Consider the following 16,894-nt stretch of genomic DNA (forward strand, 5'->3'; position numbering starts at 1 on the left):
ATTTAACTTATATACCGAGTACATCATGAGAAACGCTGGACTGGAAGAAACACAAGCTGGAATCAAGATTGCCGGGAGAAATATCAATCACCTCAGATATGCAGATGACACCACCCTTATGGCAGAAAGTGAAGAGGAGCTAAAAAGCCTCTTGATGAAAGTGAAAGAGGAGAGTGAAAAAGTTGGCTTAAAGCTCAACATTCAGAAAACGAAGATCATGGCATCTGGTCCCATCACTTCGTGGGAAATAGATGAGGAAACAGTGGAAACAGTGTCAGACTTTATTTTTCTGGGCTCCAAAATCACTGCAGATGGTGATTGCAGCCATGAAATTAAAAGATGCTTACTCCTTGGAAGAAAAGTTATGACCAACCTAGACAGCATATTCAAAAGTAGAGACATTACTTTGCCGACTAAGGTCTGTCTAGTCAAGGCTATGGTTTTTCCAGTGGTCATGTATGGATGTGAGAGTTGGACTGTGAAGAAGGCTGAGCGCCGAAGAATTGATGCTTTTGAACTGTGGTGTTGGAGAAGACTCTTGAGAGTCCCTTGGACTGCAAGGAGATCCAACCAGTCCATTCTGAAGGAGATCAACCCTGGGATTTCTTTGGAAGGAATGATGCTAAAGCTGAAACTCCAGTACTTTGGCCACCTCATGCGAAGAGCTGACTCATTGGAGAAGACTGATGCTGGGAGGGATTGGGGGCAGGAGGAGAAGGGGACGACTGAGGATGAGATGGCTGGATGGCATCACTGACTCGATGGACGCGAGTCTGAGTGAACTCCAGGAGTTGGTGATGGACAGGGAGGCCTGGCATGCTGCGATTCATGGGTTCGCAGAGTTGGACACGACTGAGCGACTGAACTGAACTGAACTGAAATTTAGCAGAACTGCAGCGTTTGCAAAGAGTTTGTTTGTACATTAAAACCCAGAGTACTTGAAAAAGAGGATCTTACACTTGTCAGTTAAATATAAAATATCTGAAAAAATTTAACCAAGTTTGTAAAAAGGACCAAATTGACAGTGGACTACTAAATTTTGTCACTCAGAATACGGTTAAGGAAGAACCAGTATTTTTTAATTTAATTAAGACTGGACCCTTGAGAACTCCCGGAACTGCGCGGGTGCGCCCCTGGCTAGCAGCCCTCCCCGAAGCCCGCCCGAGGGACCCAGCCCGGCCCCCAGCCCCGTCCCCTGCTCCGTCCCTGGTCCCCAGCCCCGGTCCCCAGCCTCGGTCCCCGGCCCCGCCCCGTCCCCCGGCCCCGCCCCGTCCCCTGCTCCGTCCCCGGTCCCCAGCCTCGGTCCCCGGCCCCGCCCCAGGCCCCGCCCCGGCCCCCGGCCCCGCCCCGTGCCCTGCTCCGTCCCCGGTCCCTAGCCCTGGTCCCCGCCCCAGCCCCAGCACCGGCCGCTAAACGCCTGCGGGCCGAGGCAGCGTCGTGCGCATGCGCGGGTCGCGCCGGCCGCGTGGAGCGCCGGAACCCTTGTGCGGGGTCGCGAGCCCGGCGGACAGGTCCGTGGGCGGAGCGGTCCGTAGTGCAGCGCGGAGCCCGGGACGCGGAGCTATGAGGCTGTCTCCGCGGACTCTCTGCGCCGCCGCGCGGGCTGCCTGGCGGGAGAGCTTCCCTCTGGAAGGTCGCGACGTGGCGCGCTGGTTTCCGGGCCACATGGCCAAGGGTGAGGCGCGGCGGGGCGCGCTGCTTCCCCGGCTCCTCGCGGGTCCAGCGCGGGGCGGGCTCGTGAGCTGACCCCGGCAGGCCCTGTTACTCGGCTCGAAGCCCGTGTCCCCACCTGCTTGGAAAAGGGCACAATTTCCTGGACGCTATTTGGGGACGGAATGAGGCAGGGCTAGGAAAGCACTTTCCAGGTTGAAGTCGGCTGTTTAATTACCTGAGCACCGTGAGGCGTAGATCGAGCTGGCGGTCTCTCGCCTGCACCCTCCGAGGTTCTTACTTTTCTCGGAGCCTGGCTCCGAGAGCGCCTGCAAGCCCAGCGCCGCCCGGTGTGAGGGTGGCGGCCCTCGGCCCCTGCTCAGGGGGACGGGGCGCCCGCGGGCGAGAAGCAGGCCGTGGCGGCGAGATGTTTGAAAAGAAAGAAAGAAAATGAAGTCACTCAGTCCTGTCCGACTCTTTGAAACCCCATGCAGTGTAACCCGCCAGGCTCCTCCGTCCATGAAATTCTCCAGATGAGAATGGAGTGGGTTGCCTCTCCCTTCTCCAGGGGATCTTCCTGACCCAGGGATCGAACCTGGGTCTCCCGCATTGCGGGCAGACTCTTTACTCTCTGAACCACAGGGGATGTTTGCAGGTGTGCCCGCTGGTGTGCCCGAAAGACTGGGCTTGGCCGAGTGAGGGGCCGTGAGGGGCCGTGCTTTGATTCACTTTGCTGTGCCGGAGGAACTTAACACGACCTTGTGAAGCAACCACTTGTGCCCCGGTATTACTTTATGAAAGGCTCGGAACCCGCCCTCCCCTGAGGCGTCCCTCTTCTGTTTTCCAGGGCTGAAGAAGATGCAGGGCAGCCTGCGGCTGGTGGACTGCATAATCGAGGTCCATGACGCCCGGATATCCTTCAGTGGTGGTGACCTGGTCACGTAGAATAAGCAGGACCTATGTGAAGAGTGTGATAAGGTGTCTCTTGCTGTGTTAATGAGGTGATTTTGGAAAAGACCCGTGGTCACTTAAGGGGGGAGCTGGTTGCTGGGGGAACCAGCCTTGCTATGGGAGGGTTAGAACTTTCAGTCCTACCCCTGCCACCCCCACCTTAGGGCCTGGAGGTTGAGTTCACTCACCAAGGCCAGTGGTTCACTCTGTCCCGCCTGTGTAATGAAGCTGCTATAAAGCCCCAGACTGTAGAGGGGTGGGGTGGGGAGAGCTTCCTGGTTGCTGAGAATGTGGAGATGCAGGGAGAGAGGCACCTGCAGGGGGGAAGCTCCACGTCTTTTCCCAGCCTTAGCCCTGCACATGTCTTCCATCTGGCTGCTCCAGAGTTGGGTCCTTTATGTTGTTTAGTCATTAAGTTGTGTCCGACTCTTTGTGACCTCATGGACTGTAGCCCGCCAGGCTTCTCTGTCCATGGGATTTTCCAGGCAAGAATACTGGAGTGGGTTGCCATTTCCTTCTCCAAGGGATCTTCCCCGCCTAGGGACTGAACCTGTGCGTCCTGCACACAGCTCCTACATTGCAGCCGATTTTTTTTTTTAACCTCTGAGCCACTAGGGAAGCCAGATCATAAGTCTAATCCAATAAGTGAAATGTTTCTCTCATTTCTTGAGCCACTGTCCAGACTAGTTTTGCTAGAACCCAGGGAAGGGTCTTGGGAACCCCTGATTCAGGCCCGTTGGTCAGAAGTGACAGATACTGGACTTGGAGTTGCTATTTTTTTTTAATTAATTTACTCTAATTTACTTTTTATTGAAGGATAGTTGCTTTACAGAATTTTGCTGTTTTCTGTCAAACCTCAACTGCAGTTGCTATTTGAAGTGAGGGGTGGTGGCATTCCTGAGCCCAGACCGTGGGGTCTGATGCCATCTCCAGGTAGATGGAGTCAGAGTTGCGCTGGACAGGACCCCAGCTGGTGGTGAGAACTGCTTGGTGAGGGGAGCCCTCCCCCAGCCCCGCTGGGATTGGGTGCAGAGCTGCAGGGGAGACCTTCCAGAGTCAGGCGGTGGACAGGGCCCGAGGGGCATTCCTGGCCATTAGCTTGTTTCCATCTGCCTTCTCCTCTGGGCCTGCTGTGGCCCAGTCAGCACCACAGTGCCCAACAGGGCTGCCTGTCATAGTTCAGTTCAGTTCAGTCGCTCAGTCGTGTCTGCCTCTTTGCGACCCCAAATTGCTGACATTTAAAGCAGTGGTTCTCAATCCTTGTTACATATTAGAATTCCCCCGGGAGGCTTTTGAAAATACTGGTATCTAGGCCACTTCCAGGCCAGTGAGTCAGAATCCCTGGTGTGGGGCTCCCCTCTGACACAGGGTAGCTCGTCCATCTCAGGTTTCCACCTGGCACACCCGTGCCTTCCAACTCTCTGCAGCAATAGCAGGCTCCAGGTGGGACATGAAACCTCCATTGGAAAGTAGCTGCCAATCGGGCTTCCTTCCTGTACGAAAGGATGCATCAGAAGAGGGCACAATCTCCCTCAGTGATGAGCGTGCTTTGCACACCCTGTTTCTGCTGTATTTACCTGAGCTGTGTTTAGAGGCTCCCTGTAAGACACAGGTGTTGGTTTGAAAGTCATCACCATCTCTACTTGGAGTTTCTGAGGAAACTCTCCAGCTTCTCTACCGTAGGCTAAATGTTTCAGTTCGTACAAAATCTCACGCCAGTCAGAAGGGTTTGCTGGCAGTTGCATGTCTGATTTCTGAACCAGGACGCCTGCCGTTGCTGCCCGTGTGCTGGGGAGGGGCGGGGGCGCCTTCGCCCCACCCTCTGCTCGCTGGGTGTGCTGACTTCTTCTCCAGGACGGCCCCTTGAGGGAGCCTCCGTGTTCTGAGTTAGCTCGGGCTTGGCTAACCTGAGGCCATCGTGCTGTTCATGGAGGAAGTAAGTTGCTGTTTTCATTCCTGTGATGTGTGGGTGGGGACACAGCGGCTTAACTGCTGCCTGGAATGTGGGCATGCTGAGGCTTCGGGACTCCTGGGGACAGGCACCAGGGAAGGGCTGAGCACCCCGACCTGCAGACACACCTCCCCTCCCGATGTGCTGGTGTCCCAGTGAGTGCCGGGGGTGCCTGGCGGAGACAGGGTCCGCCCTGGCGTGAGGAGGTGGGCTCACGGGAGGTCTCCATGGGGCCGCCCGGGGTGGCTGTGGTGGCATGAGATACATTGGTTAGGGCTCGTGGAGGCACTTGTCCTGAGTGACCAGATCTTCTGGCAACTAAGCAGCGATCTAGTCACAGAACCTTCCACTGGGCTCTGTTTTTGCCGCCATCGTTCCTGTTTGAGGAGCCACGAGAGGGCCGCTGCCCTGCCTCTGGTCTGCAGGAGGCGTCGGGGGCCTGCAGAGGCTCGGTGGCCCTCAGGGCGGTGAGTGCAGGACTTGGGGTCGGCTCGGTCTCTGGGTTGGGCTGGCTGGAGCTCGCCTGCTTCCAGACAGGCTTCTACACTGTCCTTTCCTTCCGAGGGCGTCCTGTTGTAGGCGATCCAGTCTGCATAACAAGACAAGGGAAAGTGTGTCAGCTGGCTGCTCAGGTTGATTGAATTTTGCCTTAATTTTGCCACATTCCACTGTCAGGCCGAAACCCTCTGTTTCAGGAAACCCTTGGGCTTAAGCCTCACTTGCTTGTCCTCAACAAAATGGACCTGGCGGATCTGAAGGAGCAGCAGGTACGGCTCAAATCTGACTGGATCTCTGCGTGGACGTGGCGCCCGTCTGCTTAGGCCTGCGTGCTCAGCAAGCTAGCCTTTGACTAACCTGTCATCCAGGCGACCAGAGAATCTGTATCCTCAAGTGGGGTCCAGCCGTGGGCGGGGGGAGGAGCCGCGCTCCCACAGAGCGGCCACAGGGCCCTCGAGGCTGAGAGCACGCGGCGTGTGGCTGCAGCCGCGGTGCTGGCGCCTGCCTCTTGCTTGCCTCTCGCCTGCTCACGTTGCGGTTGCCTCCTGGGGCGAGCGGCCATCGCCCGGCTCTCCAGCCCAGAGGCCTCTCGGTGCAGCAGCGCTGGCTCCCACTGTCCTCCCAGATCCCTGGTCTGAGCCGCGAGCTGCCTGCTGCCCCCTGAGTGATCTGGAAGGTGGGGGACCCAAAGCAACTGGGGGTGTCCCCGAGCCCTGCTGGATGGGGACACTGTCCAGGGGTGATGCTCCTATTGTCCCGGAATAAGAGAAGCATAGAGAGCAGGTGTCAGGATCTTGAAATCAATCCAGCTTCTGCGTGTGTGTAGCTTTTCCTTCTGCAGCAGCAGGAACGCGTTCTGGTTTCTTAGTTGGCTGTGGCACACTGAGTTCTTTAAACTCCACCCATAGGCCTGTAGCTCAAGGTTTGCAGGGAAACCCAGGCACTCCAGCCCCAGGGCTCTTTGTTCATTGAGTGCCCAAGGGGAAGGAATTTCCCATCTGAACCCACCTCCCCGCATGCTTCTGGTTGAATCCCTCCTGCCCCGAAGACAGAACCCCCGGCTGGCTTTCACTCCAGGGGCAGCTGTAGTTACTTGTCATCACAAGCTTTCCGTTGCTTTTCTTAGCTGAGACTTGGGTCTTCGCATCCAGCAGTTGCTTCTGCTCCAAAACGCTCATCTTTGTGGAGTGATGGGCACATCAGGTGGCCTGATGGGGGTGTCCGATCTCACCTGCAGGAGGCAGCTGGGTCTGGGAAGGACAGGAGGCAGCAGCCCCCGGGGGGGGGTGCGGGGGCTGTGTCTGCCTCTGCAGGTTGGGAGGGGGCGTCCCATGCAGATCTGTACGCAGCCTGCAGTGTGACTTCACGATGTCTTTGTGGGCCTGACCTACATCAGCATCATCATAGCAAATAATAAATCAGCAAAACTAACTGAAGCAATGAGTGGCTTTTTTATTCCTTTAAGTAAATCAGTAGCTGATCAAACAATGCAGTTCAGTTCAGTTCAGTCACTCAGTCGTGTCTGACTCTGTGACCCCATGGACTGCAGCACGCCAGGCTTCCCTGTCCATCACCAACTCCTGGAGCTTGCTCAAACTCATGCCATCCAATCATCTCATTCTCTGTCGTCCCCCTCTCCTCCTACCTTCAGTCTTTCCCAGCATCAGGGTCTTTCCCAATGAGTCAGTTCTTCGAATCAGGTGGACAAAGTATTGGAGCTTCAGCTTCAGCATCAGTCCTTCCGGTGAATACTCAGGACTGGTCTCCTTTAGGGTGGCCTGGTTGGGTGGCCTGGTTGGACCTCCTTGAGGTGGCCTGGTTGGACCTCCTTGAGGTGGCCTGGTCGGGTGGCCTGGTTGGACCTCCTTGAAGTGGCCTGGTTGGACCTCCTTGAGGTGGCCTGGTTGGGTGGCCTGGTTGGGTGGCCTGGTTGGACCTCCTTGAGGTAGCCTGGTTGGACCTCCTTGAGGTGGCCTGGTTGGGTGGCCTGGTTGGGTGGCCTGGTTGGATCTCCTTTAGGTGGCCTGGTTGGACCTCCTTGAGGTGGCCTGGTTGGGTGGCCTGGTTGGACCTCCTTGAGGTGGCCTGGTTGGGTGGCCTGGTTGGACCTCCTTGAAGTGGCCTGGTTGGACCTCCTTGAGGGGGCCTGGTTGGACCTCCTTGAGGTGGCCTGGTTGGGTGGCCTGGTTGGGTGGCCTGGTTGGACCTCCTTGAGGTGGCCTGGTTGGACCTCCTTGAGGTGGCCTGGTTGGGTGGCCTGGTTGGGTGGCCTGGTTGGACCTCCTTGAGGTGGCCTGGTTGGACCTCCTTGAGGGGGCCTGGTTGGACCTCCTTTAGGGGGCCTGGTTGGGTAGCCTGGTTGGACCTCCTTGAGGTGGCCTGGTCGGGTGGCCTGGTTGGACCTCCTTGAAGTGGCCTGGTTGGCCCTCCTTGAGGGGGCCTGGTTGGACCTCCTTGAGGTGGCCTGGTTGGACCTCCTTGAGGTGGCCTGGTCGGGGGCTCTGGTTGGACCTCCTTGCAGCCCAAGGCCTCTCAGCAGTGCAGTACTGGCTGTAAACTAAGAGTCACCTGGTGATTCTGCTTCACGTTAAGGCCAGTAGGTTCATGTTAACGTCAGTTTACTTTGGGGCTTTTAAAGTATTCCGTGTACTCTGTAGCTGGGTTCAAACCTTAGTTTTAAGTGGGGCCTGTTTTGTGGAAGCTGGTTGGGAGGAAAGGAGGGATGACGTGGCTGAGTGGAGACCAGTGCCGAGCGTCTCCAGGGCTGCAGGTGGTTTTGGATGGCCCCGTCCCGTGTCCTCCCACAGAGCCCACGGCAGGGGCGCCCCGGGGCCGGCCTGCCCTCCCCTGACATGCCCTCAGGCCACCTGCCCCGGTGGCCCAGCCTCCTCTTGAGTCCCCAGCCCTTGAGCAGATCCTCAGACTCTCGCTTATGACGCTGCCCATGTCTTCATTTAGTGTTTGAAATGGAAATGTCTTGTCTCTTTTAGGAAATTATACGACACTTAGAAAGAGAAGGCCTGAAGCATGTTGTTTTTACCAACTGTGTGAAGGACGAAAATGTCAAGCAGGTGGGTCTCTTCCGTTTTGTGCTCTGAGGCTTCTGCTTAAAATGTTAAAGAAACACCACAGATCACTCTGTGCTTCTGCAGGAAGCAGAGTGTTGTTGGGTTCGGGGCACAGTCACCCCCCGGGCTGGGCAGACTGGGGGTGGGAACAGCAGTGTTGGGCCGAGAGATGCCCTTGGTCCCAAGTAGGAGGTGGCCATGGATGGTCTGTGCCTGTTTCCCGGTCAAGGTGGAGCATTCCGCTGCTGTCATGCGTCTTTGGAAGGCGTGGCAGTGCCCGCTCTCCCCCTTGGGCTCTCCTCTTGCCTGGAGAAGGACGGGGCAGGGCCCCGGCCACCCCCACCCCTCCCCAGAGCACAGCCTGCATCTGGCGTGTGCGGAACCACGCTGGCTGGTGGTGGGACGCCGACGGGAGTGCCGCCTCCAGGGGCCGAGGGCGGCCAGGCTCCCACCAGAAGGTGCCTGGTGGTTGTTGGTTGCAGATCGTCCCGACGGTCATGGAGCTGGTTGGGAGCAGCTACCGCTATCACCGAGAAGAGGTTGGTGGGCCAGGACCGGCCGAGGGCCCGCCCCTTCTGCTGGGAAACCCAGGCCCAGCGCTGAGCCCACCCCGGGGCCCCGGCTCGGGTCTCAGCAGGTGGGGTGGGGCGCCCCACCCCGGTGGGCACGCTGGGGGTGCGGGGGTGCGGGCTGGGTAGCGCCCAACCCCTGCCCTTGTGCTTGCAGCACGCAGAGCACTGCGTCATGGTGACTGGGGTCCCCAACGTGGGCAAGTCCTCGCTCATCAACTCCCTGCGGAGACAGCACCTCAGGAAAGGTACTGCCTGCAGTTGGGGGGGGGGGGGCAGGCACTGGTTCTCGTGCTGGGATGACCCTCCAGAGCCGGGGAGCTCAGCTCAGCGAGGGGGCCGTTGGCACCAGGAGGCCCAGCTGACAGCTTGGTGTGCAGTCAGCTGGTGAGACAGTCACTCCCTTTTCCATTGCACGCTGCCCTCGCTCTCTGTCTTTAAATGCTCACCATATGCAGGCTCTAAGCAGGGGCGATCTTGTGCGCCCGCTCCTCTGTCTCTGTGTCGCGCTGTGCTCAGGGCGTGTGGGAAGCGTGGGTGCGACGCCAGGCCGGGACCTGGGGAGGGCTCTCCCGGCCTGTGTCTCATGCCTGCTGGCGTTCGACACCAAGTCCGCGCTGACTCGCGCTCTGCACGAGTGTGTCCTTTGGGAACCTCCCCGAGACACACCTGTGCTGGGCCGTCTCCTCAGGCTGCTTCTGCCGCCGGCTGGAGCGCTGTTACAGGCAGCTGTTGCTTACTTTCCTGTAATTGTGGCTTTAAGGACATGAGTACATTAAGTGCTGTGCAAGCCTCACACTGTCAGCCTCCAGACACAAGTGGGCCTGCCCTCTGGAGCCCCTGGAACCTCTGGTCTGCTTCCTGTCGTATGAATTTGGTCCTCTGGTGCCTCGTACCTGGACTCACAGGATCTGAACTGTGCTGGGCTCATTCCATGGAGCCTAACTCTTCAGGGTCCAGCCATGTCGTAGCATGAGCCACAATTTCCCTCCTCTTTAAGGCTGAACACCGCTCCTCTGTGTGGACGAAGCACGTTTCGTTTACCTGTCCGCGCGCTGATGGATGCGTGTTGCACAGCACAGGGGGAGGGTCTGCCTGGGACACTCCCTGAGCTGGGACCCGGGGCGGCCAGTGTCAGGAGCAGCCCCACGGATGGGCCGTTGTGGGCACTCCCGAGGCGGTGCCGGCCTTGCAGGGAGGAAGGCGTTGCCAACAGGCAGCCCTGGCCAGCTGTCACGGCCATGCCTCAGCGGGTCGTGGTGCCTGGGAGGCAGTTCTCTTCCTGCTGTGGCCTCGCTGGGCCCCACTAGGCTCCCACGTGCATCGCTGCTCACCTAGCGTATCTGCCTGGGGGTTTGACAGACTGACGTCTCCCTTTCATCCTGCAGGAAAAGCCACCAGGGTGGGCGGCGAGCCTGGGATCACCAGAGCTGTGATGTCCAGGATTCAGGTAGGGCCTTGTCCTCACACCATGCCTGGGCCAGGGCTCAGGTGTCTCCCATCCCAGCGGCATGCAGGGTCAGGGCAGAGTCTGTCCTCCTGGGGCAAGGTGGCTGCTGGGTTCCTTCTCCACATCACTAAGCAGTGGCATCCTGTGGGGATGCTGAGAGCTTGGTGGCAGTGACTCTGGGAGGCAGGTTCCAGGGCCTCCTCCAGCCTCAGGCGGAAGGCCAGCTGACCACCCTCTGCCCACAGGTGTGTGAGCGGCCGCTGATGTTCCTGCTCGACACCCCCGGGGTGCTGGCTCCTCGGATTCCAAGCGTGGAGACAGGCCTGAAGCTGGCCCTGTGTGGTGAGCCCGACCCCCACCACCCGCAGCAGGCTCCTAGGCCCTGAGGCTCCCAGGCTGGGCGGCTTGTGCTTGGCCTGGCTGCTCACAGCTGACACCCCTGGCACCCTCTGAGCCCGTCGGGCCTCCTGGCCCACCCTGGAGGGGGCGCCCTCCTCCCACTTGACTGCGGGGGCAGGGAGGGCAGGGAGCAAGCTGAGGCACTCGCCCTTCGCTGCCTGTCCCCAGGAACCGTGCTGGACCACCTCGTGGGTGAGGAGACCCTGGCTGACTACCTTCTCTACACTCTCAACAGGCACCAGCTCTTGGGGTGAGTACAGGGGCAGGCCCTCTTCCCCGGCCTCACTAAGCGCAACTGGAGGACCAGCCCTGTCAGGGTGCTGTAGACAGTCTGTGGCCATTTCATGTGTACAGGTCACTACGCTGTGACATGTGGGTGCACCTGTGAAGCCGTTCAGTTCAGTCCCTCAGTCGTGTCCGACTCTTTGCAACCCCACGAACTGCAGCACGCCAGGCCTCCCTGCCCATCACCCACTGCCGGAGTTTACTCAAACTCATGTCCATCACGTCAGTGATGCCATCCAACCGTCTCATCCTCTGTCGTCCCCTTCTCCTCCTGCCTTCAGTCTTCCCCAGCATCAGGGGCTTTTCCAGTGAGCCAGTTCTTCGCATCAGGTGGCCAAAGTATTGGAGCTTCAGCTTCAGCATCAGTCCTTCCAATGAATATTCAGGACTGATTTCCTTTAGGATGGACTGGTTGGATCTCCTTGCAGTCCAAGGGACTCTCAAGAGTCTTCTCCAACACTACAGCTCAAAAGCATCAATCGTTTGGCACTCAGCTTTCTCTATAGTCCAACTCTCACATCCATACATGATCGCTGGAAAAACCATACCCTTGACTAGACGGACGTTTGTTGGCAAAGTGGTGGGAAGCTGTTCCACAGTCCAGGAAACCCTGTTTCTTGTGCTGCTGTGTAACCCCCTCCCTGCCCCACCTGCTCCCTGCTACCTTCTAGAGTCTCACAGGTGGAGCCGCGTGTGCAGCCTCCCTGCCTGGCAGTGGCCGCCTGGCTGGGCATTCATCCCTGGGTTCGTCCGTGTTCTCACACTGGACAGTGCAGGCGGCCACTGTGCACATGCCCAGTTGGTTTGCCCTCACCAGCGAGGACGGTGAGAGTGCCCGTGTCCTGCAGGGCCCCAGAGATGTCCTTTAGGACCCTGAGGACGCCAGGCCAGGTTTTTGGTTTTCCCCACAGAACCAGCTTCTGGTTCCCACTCTCTGACCTCTGGGTTTTGTCCTGTTGGTTGCTGTCCGGTCCGTGCTCCTCTCTTGTTTCTGCGTTGCTGACTGTCCTCTTGTTACTGCTGGGGGCAGGAGACGGGCTCGCCCCTGGCCACCGGTGCTGCTCATGTTTCCCGGCTCCGCGTCCCGGGGAGGTCGTGTTCTCCTGGGGACTTGAGGACGTGACCTCCTGTATCCTGGACAGGAGAGTCTCTGCTCTGAAGTCTCCCTCATGTGTCCTCCCCGTCTCCTTAGTGGAGCTGGTGTGTCTCTACATTTAAAATATGTTTATTGCTGCATGTAGTTGGCCCTCGCTTCCCGCCCAGTCTGACCGTTTCTGCTTTCATGTTAGAGGTTGAGGCCACTCGCGTCTGACTGGTCACTGACGTCGGGTCGCATCTTCATCTTGCCTTCGACACAGCTATCGTGTGCGCCTTTTCTCGTGTCTCTTTGGCCTTTTTCAGATTAGTCAGATCCCTTCTCTTTAGCTTGCTTGGCTGCGCCGCGTCTCAGTTGCAGCGTGCAGGATCTTTAGTCACAGCAGCGGGCTCTTGTGGGATCTGGTCCCTGCCCAGGGGTTGACCCCAGCCGCTTGCACTGGGAGCGCGGCGTCTGAGCCCCTGGACCACCAGGGAAGTCCCTCAGACGCTCTTCATGCTTCCCTCTTGTCAGCTTGTTACCTAGAACCTGGGCGGAGGCGGCTCCAGGGTTTGCGGGACATCGGGGTGGCGTTAGTGCTGTGAGGCCTGAGGGCCTTTCCCCAGTGTCGTGACACGTGTTGCTCTCTGCAGCCGACATGCTGCTGCGCTTTCCTGAAACTTGGGTGTAAAGTGAAGACAGTCTCGGCGGTCTGCCCTGAGCCTCGCGGGCCGTGGCCCGCCCCATCTGCCCTGAGCCTCGCGGGGCCGCGGCTCCCTGTCTGCTCTGGGGCCCCCGCCCTCTGGGGCCGTCTCCCTGCCGAGGATTCCCTGGTTTGCCAGTGGCCGTGCAGCTGCTGTTTGAGGATGTGTTCATTTCACCTTCCTTTTTGAAGGGAGTTTGCCCTGTGGGCAGAGCCCTAGGTGGACGGCCTGTCCGCAGAGGAGCGGCTTCTGACGAGGGTCCGCCCTCTGTCCCTCTGCTCTGTCCGTGTGGCGCTCTGGCTGCTGTGAAGGCTTCTCTCTGTCGAGCGTTCTGGCGGTTTGTGACTCTGGGCCCCGGCGTGGTTTCTTCTCGTTTCTCAGCTTGTGTTCAGCCCTTGACTCTCACCCCCGAGGCCGTGCATCGCGTGTGGGCGGCTCCGGCCGCTGTCCCCGTCCGCGCAGGGCTGTCCCCAGGCTCTGACCGTGGGCGCAGGGCTCCGTCACCCACTCTGGCTCCGGGAGCGCCGGCTCAGCGCCGCTGGGCCCCCAGCTCCCTCCCCCTCCCCCCTGCAGAGTCCGAGCTGCTTTGATTCCCTCAGGGTGTGTTCCATAGTGTTTTCTTCTAGGTGTTAGATTCGGATTATTTCTTTTTATTGTCTCCTTTGTGGGTTCTTTGCTTTGTAACCACAGGGAATGCAGTTCTAATAACTGATTCAGGGTCTCTGTGGATTCTGGCGTCTGGGTCGGTTCCAGCTGACCGGTTTTCTGCTCCGATGGATCTGTTTTCCCGCTGTGTGCGCCTGGCTGCTCTTGCCCCTGACCTTCGGGTGGCAGGTGTCTTGGTATTCCTGCCCTGGGACTGTCATCGGGAACACTCCGGTCCTTTTGGTTAGGGTCTGCAGGGAGACCCCCTTGAACGGTCAGCTGTCCTGGCAGGTGTACCTAGGGTCCCGGTGTGGGGCTGGGTCTCGGGGCAGCTGGCTGTGGCCATGTGGAAGGTGGGTGTCGGTGAGGCCCTCAGCTCTGCAAGGCGATCACTGGCACCCACGAAGGGGTCATCGGAGAGCCAGTGACTGCCGCCTGCCCACAGGTACGTGCAGCACTACGGCCTGGGCGAGGCCTGTGACGACATCGCCAGTGTGCTGAAGCGGGTGGCCGTGAAGCTGAGGAAGACCCAGAAGGTGAAGGTGCTGACTGGCACAGGTGAGACGGGCAGCCCTGGGCTGGGTGGGGGTTGGGCCCAGAGCAGAGTCGGGGCAGGGGTTTCTGCCTTGGCTGCAGGGGAGGGGCCAGGCCTGCAGGGCGGGTCATGCCTCCTCTGGAAGCTCCAGGCCATCACTCATGTGAATTCAGGTGTTTTTCCTGAATGTGCTGTGCAGACGCCCACCTGCGTGGGCCTGAGGGGGTTGGACTGGGCCCCACGTGGGGCTCCCTCCTCACCAGAGCCTCCTGCCTTCCCAGGGAACGTGAACGTCATCCAGCCCGACTACCCTGCAGCCGCCCGAGACTTCCTGCGGGCCTTCCGCAGCGGGCTGCTGGGCCCCGTGATGCTGGACTGTGACCTCCTGCAGGGCCGCTCCACGGAGGAGGAGGAGCCGTGAGCTGGGCTGGCGGGAGGGCCTGGCCCCTGCCCTCAGCTCTGTGGCTGGGGTTGGACTCCCAGAGTCCCCACGCTGCTCACCACACTGGGTCTCTGTTCCAGGGAGGAGGCCGAGCCCTCCTGCCCCATAGCCGGCCCCTGGTCCCAGCGGACAGGCCTGAGTGTGGGCGTCAGGCGTCCCATGTGCCAGGCCTGGGGGGGACACTCTCTCGTGTTCAGTGTCTCTCAGCTCCTTTCCTAAGGAGAAGCTGGCATTTTCTCAGGAGTTGAAACCATCATCTGTAACTTTAAAATTTTAAATTAAAAGGCCTGTCTCTGAGCACAGCTCGGCCGGGCCCATCAGGGAGGACTGAGTCGCCAGGGTGCTGCCCTGCTGGGACCTCCTGTTTAAGACTTTCAAATGGTCACAGTGCCTCTGTGGCCCTGGCTTGGGCTCGGCCACCCCCGTCTGGTCTTGCAGAGCCCGGAGCTCAGTCTGGGAGGATGAGGGCATCTGGGCACCACACCCAAGAATGCAGGCAGTGTGGACACAGGAGGCTCTGGGTTGGCCCTCTCACTGTGCAGCCCCTTGAGCCCCTGCTCAGCACCCAAGGGCTCGCGTGACAGGTTCCTGAGCGTCCTGGTCCTGCAATAAGGAACGGTCTGGTTGGCAGCAGAGTTTATTTCACCACTGAAGCGTGCACACACACACACACACACACACACACACACAGGAGGTCCCGAGGAGCCATGGCAGAAGCCAGCAGCCCCATCCCCTTGGTGCCCAGGGCCGCTCTGCTCACAGCCTGGCTTGAGCACAAGCCAGGGCGGTCAGTGGAGACCCCAGGCCTCCCCGCCGCCTCCGAGCACCTTCCAGCTGATGACACGGCGCCCAGCGTTGCTGTGCTCACACCTGAAGGGCAGGAAGGTCACCACCACAGCCTGCACATTCTGGAAGCGGGCGGGGAGGGAAGGGTGGTGGGCGTGGGCGCTGCGTCTGGTCACAGCTCCGGCTTGTCTGTGGCCAGTGGTGTTGCGACCCTCCCGGGCCCTCCGCCAGGCCCCCTCTTCCTGTGGGCGGCCCTCTAGGTCCTGCTGCCTGCGCCCAGCACACTCACCAGTTCGCCTGAGGCTGCCCACCCCGAGCGCCGCATGCTTCCTGCCGGAACCCTGCCCCGTGGGGTGGGAAGTGTTTAGGGATGTGTGGCTGCAGACGCCAAATGCTCCTGAAGTCGGGTTGTTGAGTGGAATCAATTAACATAAGTGGTGTTTCCAGCATGTCCAGTGTGCTGGTGGTGCACGCTGCAGAGGCGTGAGAGGGTCTGGCCCAGCCATAGCCCGTGTCCTCGTGGGCACCTGAGGCTGAGCACAGCTTGGGCCGGGCCCATCAGGGAGGACGATGGGACCTCCTGTTTAAGACTCTGAGACATTACCTCTGAGGCTTGGGCTCGGCCACCCCCCGCTGGTTTTGTGGAGCCCGGAGCTCAGTCTGGGAGGATGGAGGGCATCTGGGGGCCGCACCCAAGAATGCTGGCAGTGTGGACACAGGAGGCTTCAGGGAGCTGCGTCCTGCAGCTTGGCGCCTGGGCCTTTGGACAGAAATGCTTGGTCCAGGCCCCGTGGATAACTTGAGACCCTGACCGCAACCAGAGCCAAGGGCCAGCTGGGAAGGCAGCGGCGCCAGGGCTCCTGGAGATGATGGTCTGGACACGAATCCGTCAGCTGAGTCCATAGGCCCTGCGGCGCGGGGCAGGCAAGGGTGGATTCTGGAGGCAGGCCTGTGGCGCGAGAGGCTCCGGCACAGCAGAGCCTGGCCGACCAGGAGCCGGGCCGCAGCCGTCCTGCAAGGCCCGGGGGCTCCTCTAGCCAGAGGACGTGCGGGCGAGCCTGGGCCCAGGCTGGGCTCACGCTCGTGGGGCAGGTCGGCAGCTGGAGGGAAAAGCACCTGAGAGGCAGGGCTGCCTTGCCCTGGGCGTCGGGAGCCAGAGGCAAACCTCGTGTCTTCGGAGGCTGCTCTGGGCCGTGTTCCCCCGGTTCCCCCAGCAGTGGGTCTCGCAGTGTCTGCCCAGAGAGGGCTGCGGCCCCTGGGTCCACAGGCAGGGCAAGGTTCCGGGCAGGCCCTGGGTGAGGGTGTTCTGGGAGTGTCCTTAGAACATGGCCCATGCTGGGCTCACAGGTCCACAGACGCGCCCCCTTCTTTCTGGATGGGCGACCAGCCCTTTTCCTCAAGTCCTTCAGTCCCTGGGGCTGCCTCTGTGGGGAGCAGGGGGCACCATGTCCTCTGGGCTGTGGCAGAACCAGCCCAGCCTGAGGACCTGCCTCCCCGCCCGGTGCTCAGCACCGTCCACCGCACTCAAGTGTCCAGGGTGGGCTCAGAGGAGCTGGGGTGGCCTGAACAGCCTGTGGAGCGGTGGGCGCCCGGCCAGCATGGACCAGTGTGGGAACCGCAGGACCCCTGCCGTCCTGGCTTGGGGAACTAACCCCAGCAGGAGACAGGGTATCCTGGAGCTGCGGGGCCGCCGGCCCCCTGGGAGGATGTGAGATGGGGAGGGGCTCGGGCGGGAGGTGTCACAGCTCCAGGCAGAGAGGCCAGAGCTGCCCACGTTGCTCTAGGCTCCTGGCTGTGGGGAGGGGAGGGGAGGGCGATCGGGGCTGCGAGGCCTGAGAGGAGGGCACAGGCTGGGGGCGGCTCTGGCCCGGACGCCCAGGCCCAGC

At 60.2% G+C, this 16,894-nt stretch overlaps 1 protein-coding gene across 3 annotated transcripts; it reads left to right on the forward strand.

The window, feature by feature from the left end:
* The first annotated feature begins 1,525 nt into the window (after positions 1–1,525).
* On the forward strand, positions 1,526–14,491 carry MTG1 (mitochondrial ribosome associated GTPase 1). Of its 3 annotated transcripts, XM_068961592.1 has the most exons (11): positions 1,526–1,675; positions 2,498–2,562; positions 5,215–5,319; positions 8,041–8,121; positions 8,601–8,657; positions 8,845–8,935; positions 10,076–10,137; positions 10,383–10,479; positions 10,705–10,786; positions 13,691–13,803; positions 14,062–14,491. In XM_068961592.1, exons 1-11 carry the CDS (start codon positions 1,564–1,566, stop codon positions 14,199–14,201), a joined length of 1,005 nt encoding a protein of 334 aa, XP_068817693.1. In that variant the 5' UTR covers positions 1,526–1,563; the 3' UTR covers positions 14,202–14,491. The 3 variants fall into 3 exon arrangements, 2 of the variants coding, with proteins under 2 accessions (XP_068817693.1, XP_068817694.1); XR_011144150.1 differs by lacking the exons at positions 13,691–13,803; positions 14,062–14,491 and having other exon boundaries at positions 8,348–8,657; positions 10,705–10,728; XM_068961593.1 differs by lacking the exons at positions 1,526–1,675; positions 2,498–2,562 and having other exon boundaries at positions 5,294–5,319; positions 8,348–8,657.
* The last annotated feature ends 2,403 nt before the right edge of the window (positions 14,492–16,894 follow it).

This window comes from Capricornis sumatraensis, chromosome 23 (assembly GCF_032405125.1).
Source record: "Capricornis sumatraensis isolate serow.1 chromosome 23, serow.2, whole genome shotgun sequence".
NCBI lineage: Eukaryota > Metazoa > Chordata > Mammalia > Artiodactyla > Bovidae > Capricornis > Capricornis sumatraensis.